Source organism: Callorhinchus milii, unplaced genomic scaffold (genome assembly GCF_018977255.1).
Source record: "Callorhinchus milii isolate IMCB2004 unplaced genomic scaffold, IMCB_Cmil_1.0 Scaffold14, whole genome shotgun sequence".
Taxonomy (NCBI): domain Eukaryota; kingdom Metazoa; phylum Chordata; class Chondrichthyes; order Chimaeriformes; family Callorhinchidae; genus Callorhinchus; species Callorhinchus milii.
In genome coordinates, this window is record NW_024704755.1 from 13,433,608 (window position 1) to 13,451,210 (window position 17,603).

At 47.6% G+C, this 17,603-nt stretch overlaps 1 protein-coding gene across 1 annotated transcript; it reads right to left on the bottom strand.

The window, feature by feature from the left end:
* Window positions 1-960: 960 nt before the first annotated feature.
* pla2g15 (phospholipase A2, group XV) lies at window positions 961-16,944 on the bottom strand. The gene is given in 7 exon segments (XM_042340408.1): window positions 961-2,213; window positions 2,216-2,647; window positions 3,147-3,371; window positions 4,305-4,403; window positions 10,895-11,013; window positions 13,714-13,870; window positions 16,821-16,944. Coding segments are annotated over 7 exon segments (1,242 nt in total). The 3' UTR covers window positions 961-2,127.
* Between the last annotated feature and the right edge of the window lie 659 nt (window positions 16,945-17,603).

The following is a 17,603-nucleotide window of genomic DNA, read 5'->3' on the forward strand; positions in this document are numbered from 1 at the left end:
GTTTCAAGAACAAGAGGGGAGAGGGGAAAGGAACTTTGGTAGTGGAACATTCTCTGCAGCTTCAAGAGTGTTTGCCTTTTGCGTTGCGTCTATTACTATCCACAATGTAGAGCACTGCATGTTCTTTCTTCGCTTACATTTTTATTTTCTTTAAAACACCGAGCATCCCCATACTCCCCAACCCTCCAAACTGGTGGAACCATCGCTCAATGGGTAGGGATGGGTGTCGGAGCTGGGGGCTGGAGGATGGTGGCAATGCTCTCACACATGTCATACTGACCAGTGCTGCTCTGGGGACTATTGTCTGGGGCGAGGAGGAGGGTGAAGAGGGTGTCCTTGGAGCTGAGCTGACTCAAAGATGACATGTTTGGAAATGGGCTATCAGTACCAGGCAACCCTCTGCGGTGGTCTCGGTAGCCCAGTTCCAGTTTCTTTACCAACAGGAGTCAGACATTGGCTCGCTATTCCTCCATCAGGTCTGAAGGTCAGAGCTCGGGTACCAGAGCTCATGCCACAAGGTGCTCAGCGACATGGAGCAGGAAAAACTTGAAAGATACAGCTGATCAAATCATGATCCCAAACGCCTCCGAAACACACTATTGTGGTGCCCTGCACTTCGGGGCTCAGATACTCGCTCACACGCTTAAAACCCGTGTTAATTGTGAAAGGGACAGCTCGCAATTAGATGGTTAATAACTGGCTGAACCTGTCCTTCGGGAGAGAGGGAGGAAAGGAGGTCTGAGCATTTATAACGCAAGACTGTGAACTGAACAGCGACTCCAGGTAGTGAGAGGGTCAGGGATCCAGAGCATTCAGACAGTCCAAACCTCTCCCCCCACCTTCCACCTCCACGTTTGGTGTTGAGTCACTGCCAACATCGCCCATTCGGCCCCCAAAATGTGAGCTCAGAACCACGGCACAAAGCATACGCTCACTAGCCCCCCAACCAACCCACCCCCCCCACCCCCCTCACACACACACACACACCACATACAGTCCACATAGCAAACCTGAGGCAGACCAAAAGCCAACGGTGGAAAACTATCTCAATACAGTGAGGAAGGCACAGAAACAACGGCTAAAGTGTAAAGCAATAAATTGGGGATAAAATATTTATCATTATTGCACGATCCTAGACGGCCCCAATATTGCCAGCGAGAAAAACTGAAAATTAAATGCTACTAATCGCTCACAGGAAGTAAAAGGTCAAAGGGCGAGTTTTTTTTACGATGTTTTGGACCTCATTAACCATTGGGAAGGCAGCATAGCGCATTCCACATCTGGAATATCACAGGCCCAATACACGGTGTAGGGTTTACCTTCACAATAGTCCTTAACCCCATCTTTAGCAGCCCAGCCTTGTGCTGTGAATCGTGTGGGAGGTATTGGATGGACTCTTGGTATTTCACCCACAGGGAGGTGCAGTAAGTATTATTCTGTATGCTAAGACCTCTTTAGTGAAGAATTATTCACCAACTGTTTAATCTTACTTTCTCCGGTATAACAGAATACAATGGAAGCCACATAAACTGGACACCAGTTAACCTCAGACGCCAGGTACACCGGACAAAATGCCCAGCCGACCCCAATTCATTTATATTGTCACCTGTTAATTTGGACTAGACGCTCGGTCCTGATGTGTCCGGTTTAAGCGGTTTCCACTGTATTTCCATTGTATCGCCTTATCACGCGATTGACCGTGACATGGTCCTGTCCCAAACCCGCCCTCCCCTGGGAAACGAAGAGATCATGCTCTCCCCCTCCCTGCAAGTTGTCAGATCGAAGAAGAGAGCTCCAGCTTCAATTGACTTTACTCAACAGTTTTTCCCAGTTATTCTGTGGCAGATACTAAATGTGCGTTGCAACAGAGAGGAGGACACATCTCACCCCTTGACCTTCAATAAGACTCTTAAGTAGGCACGGGAGAAAGGGTTGCACAAAGCAGGGGCTAGGGGGTGACCAGAGAGAGGGGAAGCAACCTGCCTTACAACTCGCAGTCAAAATAAACAATAATCCAGACTGGCTACACAGCGCCCAGGCACTAAGATTTCCATCCCGACTCTTCCGCAATTAACAGAGAGACGCTCAGGTGTCAGCGTCTCTGGATCGAAGGCAGTGAGTGTAATCTCACAGCGGCGGCAGGTCAAAGAGGACCCTCTTGATGTGGGTTATGGTGCTGAGGTTGGAGAGCATGTCCAGGTGTTCGTTCCCGGCAGCTCCATGAGGAACACGGCCTCTTTCTGCCTGTGCAGCCATCGCCTGCAATTCAAGGCGCTTGCTAAGTTGACCGTACCATCGCCGGGGCCATAGAAGACCGTGGGCTCCTTGTCGGGGAAGACGTCGTAATGGAAAGACTCGGCTGTTTGCACGCCTGTTCCGTACAGGCAGTGAATGGACACCCCGGGCGGGGTCAGGTTGTACACGAGGCCTTCGGTGTCTTGCCGCATCTTCCAGCCGACGTCAAAGCTGATGTCTTTGTAGAACCGCTCGTAGTCATTCATGGTGTAGTTGTAGGTGGGCGTGGAGACAAAGATCTTATTGAGAGGCCAGGTGTTGTTGTAAGGGAGCAGCCAGTTGGTGGAGACGGCTGTTCTCTGTTGAGTTCGGATCTTCAGTGTGTTAATAACAGGAATCCGGTCGTTGTCTCCTGAAATGGATAAACACACGTTCGGCCTGAGTCTCAGAGCTCAATTGAAACAACAAAACAACACATTACATTTACCCAGCGCCTTTCACACCGGGACGACGTCCCAAGGTGCCGGACTGTCGGGATTTGCACCCGAGCTGGGGGTTGGAGACACGAGGGGTAGAGGGAGGGAAGGGATAGAAGGGTAACCAAAGGTGCAGTCAAATTGGAGAATCTTGAGATGGACCTTAAAGGAGGCAAGGGAGAGAATTAGGTGATTTTGTTGATGATGCTGATTAGTGGGCATGAACCAGCTATTTACACTAATGTGCTCTTGTAATGGAAACTCACAAAATCCCCTCCCTCCTCGCTCTCTTTCTTATTCAGTCCCATTGGCTTTTTATAGACTAATATCCCACACTCCTGATCGCGAGTGAGCATGCGCGAGTGATGCCAGGTTGCAGAGAGAACGCTGGACATTTCGTTAGTCTTGTGGCCTGGACATTAGGCTGGCACCCACCTGAAGCCAGCACTCGCAGGGTCTTGGACACCCCGCCCCAGGGAGCGCCCAGCGCCACGAACGTTTTGATGTACTTGTCCTTCCAGGCTTGGGTCTGCTGGTTCAGGAAGTAGAGGGTGTAGAGGTTTCCCATGCTGTGAGCTATCAGGACAACCGGGCCACCGTACTGCCCGTACATGGACTCGATCAGAGCCTGCAGATCCTTGAAGAATTGCCTGTTCTCATCTGGGATGGGGAAGAAAAGGATCAGAGATCAAATGACAATGACGACAACCACGTGAATTTTACATAGCGCCCCTTGAGTAGGGTAGTGTCCCAGAGCCCTTGAAATATAATAAGAAATAATAATAATTGAAATAAAAAATAATAATCTTGCATTTGATATCGCGCCTTATCACGTCGTTGAGATGTCTCAAAGCTCTTCACAGCATATACTGTAAAGTGGATTGACTGTGTATTTTGTGGGTGAAATGTGGCAGCCAATTGTGCACGAACAGTCGTGAATTGAGTAACCAAATTATTAATTTTTTTTGGTGGGGGGGGCAAGATTATTACCCCAGAAAACGATGCGCCAATCGACTAACAACCGGGTTCCTACTTACTGCTAGGTAAACAGAAGCGTGTGGTTAAGGAAACTTGCCGAAGGTTTCCCCCTGGCCAGGAATCAAACCCGGTTCCTCTTGCTTGAACAGGTGAGTGCTCCAACCACTACGCTATGGGATTCTACAAATACAGCGTATCACTCACTCCCCGTAGGGCTGTATGGAGTTCTCTCTCCTTCTCTGTGCCTCTCCTTCTGGCTTCCATGTCCCACATCTGTGGTACCTCATCCAAGTGGCAATTCTTCACGTGTGTGCGATGATATTGGAGAAGATATTCACAGCCAAACCAAATAACATCACCACCTAGCGGTGATCGCTCCATGACGATCAGAAGCCCCAAATTCCACCTGATTTTAGCCTTAAAACTATCCACATTTACGATCAATGCAGAATTTTGGCAAATTTCTAAATTCACCTTGAATATTTGGGACTTGGGCATCCCACACTCCAGACCCACCATGGAGACACTTATAATGTACCTTGTTCAGAATGAGCCACACTTTAGAAGAAACCTCACTTCCTCTCTCCCCCTCCCACCCATTCAAAGGTCACTTACTTGGAGCTTTGCGCCAATCATACGGCGCTCCTCGGACATCTTCATCCCGCGTGTAGCCCCAGGTCACCATGGATTCCACCAGGGTGAAGAAATAGCTCCCTGTAGGCCAAACAGATAAGGCATCAGGACCTGACTGGCTCAGGCACCAGTTCGGGGGTTCGGAGTCGGGGGGAAGCTCTGCACACTTCAGTCACACCTTTCCCAACCAGAGAGGAACGCACTAACAACACACAGCACAAGGAAGGCCGCACACCAACTCTGATAGAAGTAAACAGTCAGAGGTGCCGTCCTTCAGATGAGATGTTAAACCACGATCCCATCTGCCTGTTCAGGTCAACGTTAAGGATCCGCATGGTGCTATTTGAAAAGAGAAGGGAGTTTCTCTCTCGCAGTGTTCTGGCCGACAACCCCTCAAAATAAATGAAGTCATTCACTTACTTCATGGCTGTTTGTGGTACATTGATGTGTGGAACTGGTTGCTGCGCTCGCCCACAAAACTACACAGATACTGCACTTCACAGTGAAACCTGTGAAACACTTTGAGATGTCTTACTGACCTGTTAGGGCGCAAAATCTAATGTAAGGATTATTATTAAACTGCCGTAGGGAAGTGTGGTGGGCGAGGAGGAGTTGCAGAACAGGCTACACTACACTAGTAGCCTGTTACTCCTGAAGACAAATAAAACTACTAAGCAGTACTTACTCCTAACCTGTGTGATATTAATAACAATCAAAATCAAACAGCCGCAGAATTTGCTGACTGACGTGACTCCTTTGCCGAGAGGAGGCGATGGTTGGGGCAGGACAATGCCGAATCACCCAGTAACAAAGCCGAGGCTGAATTAGATCAGTTTCGATGAAGAAAGCCCATCCTTCAGGATCACCCACCTTAACAGACCCCTATCACAGCATCAACCTGCTTTTTCCCAGTGTCCTGAACAATAACAACAACAACTTGTTGTTATATATATATATAGCGCCCCTCATGCAATGTACCGTCACAAGAGAGCTTAAACCATCCTTCCCAGCAACCTTTTCCAGTCGTTAATTACTACTCTCTGGGGGTAAAGAACCACTTCCTGGTGTCTGTCATGAAATTGCCCTTTGCAACTCTGTGTCCTCATTCATGTCTGAAAATATCGTTCCGGGTTCATTTTTTCAATCCAGTCGTGACAATGTTCTGTAGGTGAACAAATCCCTTTTGATGTGGTGCGAACGCAAGCAGATGAAGGGTAGGAAGTGGCAAGAGGTGTTTTCGGAGAGGTGGGTACAGTATTTATAGGGATTTGTAAACATGGCATACAGTCAGAAGGACTTTGAGAGGTGGAGCGATGTGATGGATGAATGCTCAATCATATCTGATATGTTTCCTATGAAAAACAGTAGTCAGTTTGAATGAGTGTCCAGCTATTCCCTGCAAACCAGCCACTGCACAAAGCAACAAGTGCTGCTGGCCCTGGTAAAACCGGGGCTTTGCACAACTAAAGAATTGTCACGTGAGGAGTGAATCAGCACTAATTCCTGTAAGCACTGGGCAGAAAGCCCACAGCCCAGCCCAGCGCTCAGCATCTCAACACAGTCAGCAGCTCAGCTCAGCTCATGTAGCTTGCTTACAGGGAGCCCATCAGTCTCGCATGAAGTGACTTTCAGGTTGATAGCAGCCTCTCTGAGAGATTCTCTCTCGCTCCCTCCCCACCACACACCCACACACACACACACACACACACACTAACCCCGACACCTCCCTCCAAACAACACTATGTCCTGCAATACTGCTGTTCAGATGCTACCAGGGATGAGTGATTACAACGATCAAGACTGGACACGAGATGCTGGGAAGAGGATCTGACAGAGCGCTTTACCATTATGAGAGGGTTCTACGTGCTGGACATACATAGATAAGACTGTTGCCACATTACAAGGTTATCTATACAAATGACCTGGACTTGGATGTAGGGAGTACAATTTCCAAGTTTGCAGATAATACTAAGCTAGTTAACAGTGAGGATAGTAGCAGACTGCAAGAGGACATAGACAGACTGGTAAAATGGGTAGACACGTGGCAGATGAAGGTTAATGTGGAGAAATGCGAAGTGATGCATTTTGAGTGGAAGAATAAGGAGAGGCAATATAAGCTGATGGTACAATTTTAAAGGGGGTGAAGGAACAAAGACCTGGGGGTTCATATAAGTAAATCTTTGAAGGTGGCAGGACAGGTAGATAAAACTGTTAAAAAAGCATCCGGGATACTTGGCGTGGAGTCCTGTAGCTCAGTGGTTAGAGCATTCGCTTTGCAAGCGAGAGACCAGAGTTCAATTCCAGGCAGAGGGCGAAACCTTGGGCAAGTTTCCTTACTCCACACAGAGCCTAATAATAATCCCTCCAAAACAAAAAACAATAATAAATTGGTCATTTTCAATCTACGACTGTTTGTGGGACATTGCTGTGCGCAATTGGCTGCCGCGTTCGCCCACAAATATACAGTCAATTCACTTTACAGTGTGATCTGTGAAGCGCTTTGGGACGTCCTCCCGACGTGAAAAGCGCTATATCAAATGCAAGGATTATTATTATTATTATTGGCTTTATAAATAGGGGCATAGAATACAAAAGTCAGGAAGTTATGATGAACCTTTATAAAACACTGATTAGGCCTCAGCTAGAGACATTGCTCAGTTCTGGGCACCACACTGTAGGAAGGATGTCAAGGCACTGGAGAGGGTGCAAAGGAGATTTACCAGGATGGTGCCAGGAATGAAGGATTTCAGTTTTCAGGAGAAGCGAGAGAAACTAGGATTATTCTCCTTGGAGCAGAGAAGGTTAAAAGGAGACTTAATAGAAATTTTCAAAATTATGAAGGCATTCGATAGGGTGAACAAGGAGAAACTATTACCACTGGCGGGTGGGTCGGTAACCCGAGGACACTGATTTAAAATAGTTAAAAGAAACAGAGGGGAGATGCGAAGAAATTTTGTCACACAGCGAGTTGTTGGATCTGTGGAGTCCTGTAGCTCAGCGGTTAGAGCACTCGCTTTGCAAGTGAGAGACCTGAGTTCAATTCCAGGCAGAGGGCGAAACCTTGGGCAGGTTTCCTTACTCCACACAGAGCCTAATAATAATCCCTCCGAAAAAAAACAATAATACATTGGTCATTATCAATCCATGACTGTTTGTGGGACATTGCTGTGCGCAATTGGCTGCCGCGTTCGCCCACAAATATAATCAATTCACTTTACAGTATATTCTGTGAAGCGCTTTGGGACATCTAGAAGACGTGAAAAGCGCTATATCAAATGCGAGGATTATTATTATTATCTGGAATGCATTGCCTGAAAGGGTGGTGGAAGCCAATTCGATAACAGCTTTTAAGAGAGAAGTAGATAATTGGGGATGACAAGTTTGCAGGGCTATGGGGAGAGAGCGGGGGAATAGGATTGATTTGGATAGCTCTTTTCAAAGAGCCAGCACAGACATGATGGGCTGAATGGCCTCCTTCTGTGCTGTATAATTCTATGATTCTATGATAAATGGTTTCACCCACAAAATACACAGTCGCACCACGTTACAGTGATTGTAACATGAAGTGTCCGTGAAGCACTTTCAGATGTCTCGACGACACAATATAGTATAATTGTAATAACAAACAGTCATGGATTGAGTGATCAAATTTTAATTATTTTATTTTATTGCATTTTTGAAGGGATTATTGTGATTACCCCTGGAAAAGCAATCCGCCAATCGACTAACAACCGGGTTCCTACTTACTGCTAGGTAAACAGAGATGTGTGTGAGGAGTAAAGAAACTTGCTTAAGGTTTCGCCCTGCCCGGAAATCAAACCCAGGTCCGCTCGGTAAATACCCGAAAAAATGTGGCTAATGAATAGTCTCGGTATGGTTCACGGACACCTCAGCTTCAGCAGAAAGTATGTGTCTCAGATAATTCTCACTGAAAATTTGCTTAGAGATGTGTGTTATGAGTCATTAGTATTTGGTCAAAATCTCTCTAGTCAAGCTTTTCGAATGCTCAATGGAAATAATCAATGGAAATAATCATCTGAAATGATACTCATCTGAGTAAAACCAATTGTGGGAAAACTCTTTGCAGTGTTCACATCGACCTATCCTGTGAATCCACCTTTAGTGCCATAATTTGCATCAAAGTACAATTAAATGTAAGATAGCTGCAGAGGGTGGTGAGAATTTGGAACTCACTGCAGGAAGCTGTGGTTATAATAGAGAGCATCAAGTCATTGAAGAGAAAACCTGATATACAGGAGGGGTGGATCCCTATAAACACCTTCATAGACGATTTGGGACTAGTTTTCGTGCTGTAACAGTCTATGTAATTTCATGCAACATGTTTGTTTGACAAACTGTAGCAACTGCATTTCAACGTGCGAAGACCACAGGGATGACTTGAGCCGAAATACAGGGCTCAACATTTCAGTCGGGTCAGAGGAAGGAGCGAACAGGCAGAGAGGAACCCACGTAAAAGCAAATTTCAGTTCTTTTCGAGTTTTGAATATGAAAACAGCAAAAAAGAGGCAGAAAATGAATAAGAGAAAAAGAGAGTAGAGAAAAAGGAATGCGTGTGAGAGAGGAAATAATATTAATCCTTGCATCTGATATAGCGCCAATCACGTCTCAAAGCGCTTCACAGAATCTACTGTAAAGTGTATTTTGCGTACGAATTGCGGCTGCCAATCACGCACAGGGAGAGAGGGAGAGAGACAGAAATAGACAGGAAGAAAGATAATGAAAGATAATGTGTTATAGGAAGTCACATGCATGCGAAGACTGAAGGTGTTCCTGTACTGTCCCTCTAAAGCGACCGAACTTGTAACACTGAGCACAAGCCAGGTCTGGTAAACTTCACACTCGCTGTCAGTGCTGAGCTCAGAAAACCACATGCAGAAATATCTCATTCTGAAACACGCAAAGGCACCTCCATTACGAGAAATTAGCAATGTCCAAGGAACATGTATGTCAGCCTGGCTCGCTCGCTAGCGCTCTCACCTCAGAGGCAGAAGGGTTGTGGGTTCAAGCCCTATATTAGGACTTTGAACTAACAGTTCAGTGCACTCCAATGCAGTGCTGAGGGTGTGTTTCATTGTTGGGGGTGCCGTCCTTCAAACGAGACGTTAAACTAAGGCCTCGTCTGGCTGTTCAGGTGGATGTTAAAGATCCCGTGCCGCAATTCGAAAAGAGGAGAGAGTTTCTCTCTCCCGTGTCCTGACCAACAATCCCCCAAAATAAAATTGGTCACTCACTCCATGGCTGTTTGTGGAACACTATATTTGCCTACAAATATATAGTCATTAATGTGTGTGTGAGGAGAACGAGGGAGACAAAACATTTTAACCCACACAACTATCCCCAAGCACACGTTTCTGACCTGTTGCACTTCGCCAGTTCATCAGCCAACAACAGCAAATCCAGAAATGTTATTAAACGAAATAATTAAATAATAAAATAAATAACTGAGACCAGAGGATGACCCTTTATGCAGAGACATTAAATGCTTGTGGAATCTCTGGACTGGTGAGCATGATCTTTCTCTCTCTCTCTCTCTCTTTCACACACACACACACACACATACACACACACACACACACAACAACTTCACGCTATCCTTCACGCTGGGTAGCGTCCCGGAGTGCTTGTCAATAGCGGAGTCTGACACAGAGAGAGGTGACTGTAAGCTCAATCAAAAAGGAAGGTCTTTAGGCGGGATTTGAAAGTGGGGAGGGAGGGGGGCAAAGTGGAGAGATTCAGGGAGAGAGAGAATGAGACAAACAGGTGACAAAGAGAAAGAAAGACAGAGAGAAAGAGACAAGAGTTTCCCATGGGAGTTGTTTTGATTTAGATAATTGCAGGTATTAATAATAACTCTTTCAGATGGAAGTAACACTCCTTTTTACAGATTCAGTCACGGACAGCTCATTGTGAAAGAGGAACCTACGAACAGGAAAATTAAAGCAGATCCTAAAGTTTCCATGCACTGCCACCATTCAGCAAAGCATTGCGTGCTGAGATTGTGTCAGGTGGCTTGCCTCCAACACGCTAACACATGTCAAAGGCTCTATATAAATGCGAGTTGTTGTTGTTGCGCCAGCCCAAAGCAGGCCACACGGCCACAGTGCGTCCACAGCGTAAAAATGTGTTTACATATCAGCGTTTCTCAGAAAAATAGGTTGAGGACTTTATCCCACTGTATATAACCGAGAGATCAGCCTCTGAAGGGATATGATCAAACCTGAATACCTGGGAACACCAAGTCCATTCAAAAATAATATTATTATTAATTTTTTTTGAGGGATTATTAGCCGTGGGAAGTGTTCCGCCAATTCACTAACAACCGGGTTCCTACTTGCTGCTGGGTAAGCAGAGGCGTCTGGAGTAAGAAAACTTGCCTAAGCTTTCACCCTGCCCGGGAATCAAACCCAGGTCCTCTCGCTTGCATGGCGATCTCGCTAAGCACTAGGCTACAGGACTCTTACGAATATAATGCTGACCTGGTTACTGTGTCTCTATCGTTTGCTCAGCCTGCGTCAAACAACCACTGGATCACGTCGCTGACCGGGACTCACCCACTCTCCGTTTACTGGGATCCAGGAATTCCAACGAATAGGTTTTCCCAAATCCGGGGGCTCTCACGTCGACTCCCGGGGGGCTTTTCGTTGTCTTGGTGGTTGCGTTGTAGATCAGCCTGAAAGCAAAGCGCACAGATTGCCTGTGAAAATGTGGTTGGAGACAGGAAGCTGGACTCATTAAAGCTCGATACTGTGATGGGAGGACAGTAAGTGGGTGTTCTGAAAGGATGAGATTAGATGAGCCGAAGTGCCTTCGTCATTTGAACCTCTCCTGTGAAATAATATATTAATAATAATAATAATCCTTGCATTTCATATAGCACCCCCATCCTCTGGAACCCAATCCAGAGTCCCTTCTCTCGCCCGCTCTCTTACCTCCTTCAAGGCCCTTCTCATGACCTTCCTTTTAGATAATAATATGATAATCCTTGCATTTGATATAGCGCCTTATCACGTCTTCGAGATATCTCAAAAATGCTTCACAGAATATACTGTAAAGTGAATCGACTGTATTGGAGCTTCAGCTTATGATGTCAAAACATCTCAAAGCGCTACCAGTTAAGTGCTGTCAAATGTAGTGACTGCTTTTGCAGACAAACACAGCAGCCGGTTATTATATTGACAATATACTGTAATTGCATACTTCGTGGCTGTTTGTGGGGCACTGCTGTATGCAAATTGCCTACCACGACTGCCCACAGAATGCAATTCACTGCACTTTACAGTAAAATCCTATAAAGTGTTTTGAGACACTCTCCTGGATGTGTTACATCGCTATATTAAATACACAGATTATAATTATTACAATAATAAAGCAGCTGCAAAATGTTTATGAAAAAGCATTGAGTTTTGCAGAGAACCTGAAACGGCTGCACTTATTTCTTATTTTCAGAGGGTGGAAGTTTACAGGAATGCTTTTGGCTGGAGGTGGGGGGAGAAGACCACTAAACATTTTCTTGGAAAAAAACGATGAAACAGCACTCAACGACCTCGACCAGCATGTGACCTTATGTTTCCGACTGACTTCCAGTAACCTTCAAATATATCAGGCAAGTCATTGCCGGTCTATAACTCATTAACCTCACAGGCCACAGGCAAAGCTACACAGTACACTCAGCTCTGGCTCTGAATTTCACCTACGAAATATGCAGTCATCACACTTTACAGTAACCCCTGTCATCCTACTCAGCTCCTGTTAACCCTGCAAGCCAAAGCCCTAACGGGTTGGGTGGTCCTAGCTTGACAAGCAGCAGGAGAGCTTGCCAGACAGCGATATTAACAGCAAGTGATGTGGTTTTAGCTGGTTAGACCCCAGCAGTTACCCCAACGCACACTCTGGTGTCCCCAAGCCTTGGCTCTTAGCAACCTGCGCCTAATAATTTCAGCAATAAGGGGTAAGCAGGATGTGTCTTTCCAGGGAGAGAGTGTGCATTCCTTTCCAACAACTATCTCTGGAATATTTCCATGTGTAGATGGGATGCATGGAATTCTCAGTTTGGTTTGGGTGCTCGAAAGCATGGTGATGGGTTTTCACGTGTGTCAGACACCCACCCAGCTGACCGCAACAAAAAGTAACTCCTGTGAGAGATGTTCCTTCCCGGTGAAAGGTGCTATACCAAACATTTAAATTTAAATTTTTAGCCACTCAGGAAGCACAAAAGGGAAAGAATCCAGTGAGCTTACTCCCCAGCCCACTATAAAATTGTGTGAATGTCTACCGTAAAACTCATGTAAGTTATGAATTGATTTTGCTCTGGCAGCTGGTAAGTGTGGTAGAGGATATTGACAACATGATGGCTTAAGTGGTAGTGTAATAATTAAGTATTAATTAAATATTAAATATTAAGCAGAGGGTAATCCTTCAAGAAATAATAAAAAATAATAATTTGGTCACTCAATCCACGACTGTTTGTGGGACACTGCTGTGCGCAACTGTCTGCCACGGTTTCACCTACAAGACACACAGCCAAGTCAATTTACAGTGTATTCTGTGAAGCGCTTTGAGACGTCTCAAAGACGTGATAAGGTGCTAAATCAAACGCCAGGATTATATATTATTATATATTATTTAGTGACAAGTATCGAGTTTTCGGGAGTATTACTGTATTACAGCCGATACTTTTCAAGACCTAACAAACAGTGCTCACTCCTCTCCTCCCCTCCTTCCTGGCCAGTCTCTGCTAAAGCACAAGACCAGCCCCATGACCATCCTGTGATTCAAGCAAATACAACCAGCTATGCTCAACGTCAATAAGCATCCTCTCCAATAGCTGCATGTTTTTTTTACCCCATTAATTGTTAACTTCAGACAGGGCCTGAAGCTGACTAGACGCATCGGTCGGTCTCTGTTACTATCTAGACTAATTAATTGTTCATTAATTAATTATAATCTAAATCATAATGCACCTCTTTGGTCACAATCCTCGGCAGCTCGATTTGTTACCTGTGCATCTGTCAAAAGCACAAACTACAGGTCATTTAAAAGGCTGTGGATGCTGGATCCATTCACATTAAGGCGATATGTCAAATGCAAGGATTATTATCATTAGATTATTTTCAAGACGGGAGTAGATAGATATTTGTTTGGTCAGGGTATTAAGGGATACGGGGCAAGGGCGAGTAAATGGACTTGAGGTACAGATTAGCCATGATCTTATAAAATGGCGGAACAGGCTCGAGGGGCTGAATAGCCTACTCCTGTTCCTATGTTTTTACTACACCTAAAGGCCACTGTTCCACAGCCCGATGACACAGTGAGCGGCCCCGAGACAGCTCTCAGCTCCAGACTGCACTGTGGGGTTGTTGTCCCTCTGTACCTGATGTTGTCAATCCAGCAGTCGATGATGACAGGCAGCAGCTGTTCCAGATTCAGCCATAGGGTGAAATAATCCTCGGACGTCTTTGCGCAGAGATAGTGCACCACAGACGTCTTGTTCAGCTTGGCCTCCAGTTGGTTCCCCAGGTCTCCTGGAACTGAAGGAAAAAGCGTTACAACTCGGAACACCCTCAACACACACAGTCACTGCATTGCACAGCAGAGAAAACCTATGAGTGCTCTGAGGCATCCCGACAATGCGATAAGGGGCTTTATCAAATGCAAGAATTAATTATTATTATTATTATTACTATAGGAACCAACCTACCTTTTAACTAACTCTTGTTATACACACACACACTTACTCCCACTGAATAGGAATCAATTCACCCATTAACTCATTCTCGCTATCCATTTACATACACACATGCACACGCACACACTCTCACGCGAGATGTATTGCTACGTCTTCCATGTCAAACTGGGTCTCATCTCATCTCAAATCGTTCTGTGAGGTTGGTCGAAGGACACGGGCTCAGGGTTATCCAGGGGTGCTTCGAAAGGGTTACCTGATGCTGGATTCATTTAATAAACAGCTCAATGCTGTGTTGGGAGACCAGTCAGGCGGGTGTCCTGGAAGGATGAGTCCTGGGATATGTGCGAGTGTGTGATGGTTACAGCCTGGTGCGTGTGTGTGTGCGCGTATTTCACAAAATATACTGTAAAGTATAGCATCTGTGTATTTTGTAGGCGAACATGAACTATTGGGTGGGACTGTTGGTCAGGAAACTGGGAGAAATTCCCTTCTCTTTTCGAATAGCACCATGGGATCTTTAACATCCACCTTGACAAGACCTTGGTTTTAACATCTCATCCGAAGGACGGCATCTCCAACAATGAAGCGCACCCCCAGCACTGTACTGGAGTATTATCTTAGACTGTGCCTTCAAAGTCCTGATACGAGGCTTAAACCCACAACCTTCTGACTCAAGAGGCGAGAGTGCTACCGAACGACTTTTAACAGGACATCTTGTGATGTGCCAGCCATCTTGTTGTTCTAGAAGTTAATAGTAACTACTTAATCCTGGTCCTCGGGTGAGAGGTCTTGGCAAAGAGACTGTGAAGCTGACTCTGTGTCGATGCCATCTCTCCCTGGTAACACTTCCTTTCCCTTACCCACAGTAAACAGCAGTGCTCTGTCTGAAGATCGTAGCACAGTACAGAAACCACCTCAAACTTAACGCGTTTCCCAAACTAGCAGACGGCAGGTTTGACAGTTTTCCACCCTGTGCCCCACATCATTTCATAGAATCATAGAATTATACAGCACAGAAGGAGGCTGTTCGGCCCATCATGTCTTTGCCGGCTCTTTGAAAAGAGCTAACCAATTCAATCCCACTCCCCCGCTCTCTCCCCATAGCCCTGCAAACTTGTCCTCCCCAAATAATTATCTACTTCTCTTTTAAAAGCTGTTATTGAATCGGCTTCCACCACCCTTTCAGGAAATGCATTCCAGATCCCAACAACTCGCGGTGTGAAAAAAATCCTCCTACTTTTTCAAGTCATTTATATAGATCAAAAACAGCTATGGCCCCAATACTGGGGGACACCATTGCACGCTTCCCGCCACTCAGAAAAACAACCGTTCACCACTACACTCTGCTTTCTGTCTCCCAGCCAGTTCTGTATTCATGCTACCACTGTCCCTTTAATACCATGGGCTTCTATTCTGCTTACAAGTCTTTTATGTGGCACACATACTTCTCAAGTGGTTGTTACGAAATCAATATTAATATCCTCCTCCGATCCACTATTGGCGGCTGTGCTTTCAGCCACGACGCCCCAAAACTCTGGAACACTCTTACTCTATCCCTCCACCTTGCCCCTTCCTGCCCGATCTTCTGGTCGGGCCTGAAGACCTCCCTTTTTGACCGTGCCTACGGTCACCTCCGCATCTCCCCGGCTCCGTGTCGCGCTCCGCCACTGTCAAGGGCTCTGGGACACTAGCCCGGGCGAGGGGCGCTATATAAATCTAAGTTGTCGTTGTAATATCAGGAAGCTTCCCCTCCCCCTTCAATGTCTCACAAGCCTTTTTTAAGCTCTGGGCAACTGACGATAGATTACTTGCCGAGCGTGAATGCTATGCCTAGGGATCGTGACTGCTGATAGCGCTCACGAGCAGCTGCGCCACCCTGGGCTAACACTACACGAGCTTCGGGAGATCAGGCCTGAAACTGCAACCAGTCTCATAGCCCGTGAGACGAGTTTTTCTTCACATTCAATTCGGGAGTCTCAACGACGTGATGAGTTGCCATATCAAATGCAAGTACTGTATTATTATTCTTACATGCGTATAGCGCCTTTCACGTCGGGAGGACATTCCAACGTGCTCGACAATCATGGCTACGCACCCGAGCCGGGATCGGGTCTGGAGGCTGCTTTTAAAAGGCAGCATCTAAATAATAATAATAATAATAATAATAATAATAATCACAATAACCACACTTGCATTTGACATGGCGCCTTATCGCGTCGTGGAGACACCTCGAGGCGCTTCACAGGATACTCTTCGAAGCGCAGCGACCGCGCGCTTTTTTTTTCGCGGGCGGATCTAAAGCGGAACGAGGCTGCGGCGCGAAACCTGGAGCGAGCGCCGTGGAACGACCCCTGCGACGGTTCCAACGAATCGCCGGTCGACGTCGAACAGTCACGAACCCCGGCATCGGACGCAGCGCCCTCACCGCGGCGGTGCCCCCCACCTCACCGGGGGGGGGGGGGGGGGCCGCCCGCCAGCGCTTCGCAGGATCGGCCGCGGAGCGCAGCGACCGCGTGACCTCGCGGGCAAAACGCAGCAGCCAAAAACCGCGCGTGTGTGGACCGAGTGACCAAATTATTATTATTATTAATATTTTTTTGTGGGGTGGGGGGTGGGGGGAGGGGGGGATTAGATCCAAATGATGGGTGGGGGGGGAGGGGGGGAGGGGGGGGTTGTAGATGTCAACGTTTTTTTTTAAGGGGAAAAAAAAATCACTGATAAAACATGAACTGCACAACAACCCACAGCGCCTCGGAATGAAACTGAGGGGAGTCCCTGACGGTGGTCCTCACCCAACACGACGGGGGGTCTCGTCCCACTGCCGCCCCCTCGCCAGGACCCGCCGACACAGCAGCACAGACAGACGGCGGCCACCGCCACCACCGCCACCACCGGCACCGGCACCGCCCCGGCCATCACTGCCCGGGGATCATCACCAGCACACCCGGGGGGGGGGGAGAGGGGGGAGAGGGGAGAGGGGGGGGGAGTGGGGGGGGAGAGGGGGGGGAGTGGGGGGGGAGAGGGGGGGGGGAGTGGGGGGGGGAGAGGGGGGAGAGGGAGGGGGAGAGTGGGAGGGGGTGGGGGAGAGAGAGAGAGAGAGAGAGGCGGCCCGCTGCGGCCCGCTGCGGCCCGCGGGTCAGAACGCCGCTCACACAATGTATCCACAGTCAGACAGACGTGAGATCAGACACCGATCCTCCCTCACTGCCGCTCACTGCCGCTCACTGCCTGCCCATACCCCCCTGCCCCTACCCTCCCTCCCTCCCTGCCTGCTCCCCCCCTGCCACTCACTGCCTGCTCCCCCCCCCTGCCACTCACTGCCTGCCCTCCTGCCCCCTGCCCCTACCCTCCCTCCCTGCCTGCCTGCCCCCCTGCCACTCACTGCCTGCCCTCCTGCCCCCCTGCCCCTACCCTACCCTCCCTCCCTGCCTGCCCTCCTGCCACTCACTGCCTGCCCTCCTGCCCCCTGCCCTACCCTACCCTCCCTCCCTGCCTGCCCCCTGCCACTCACTGCCTGCCCTCCTGCCCCCCTGCCCACTACCCTCCCTGCTCCCCCCTGCCACTCACTGCCTGCT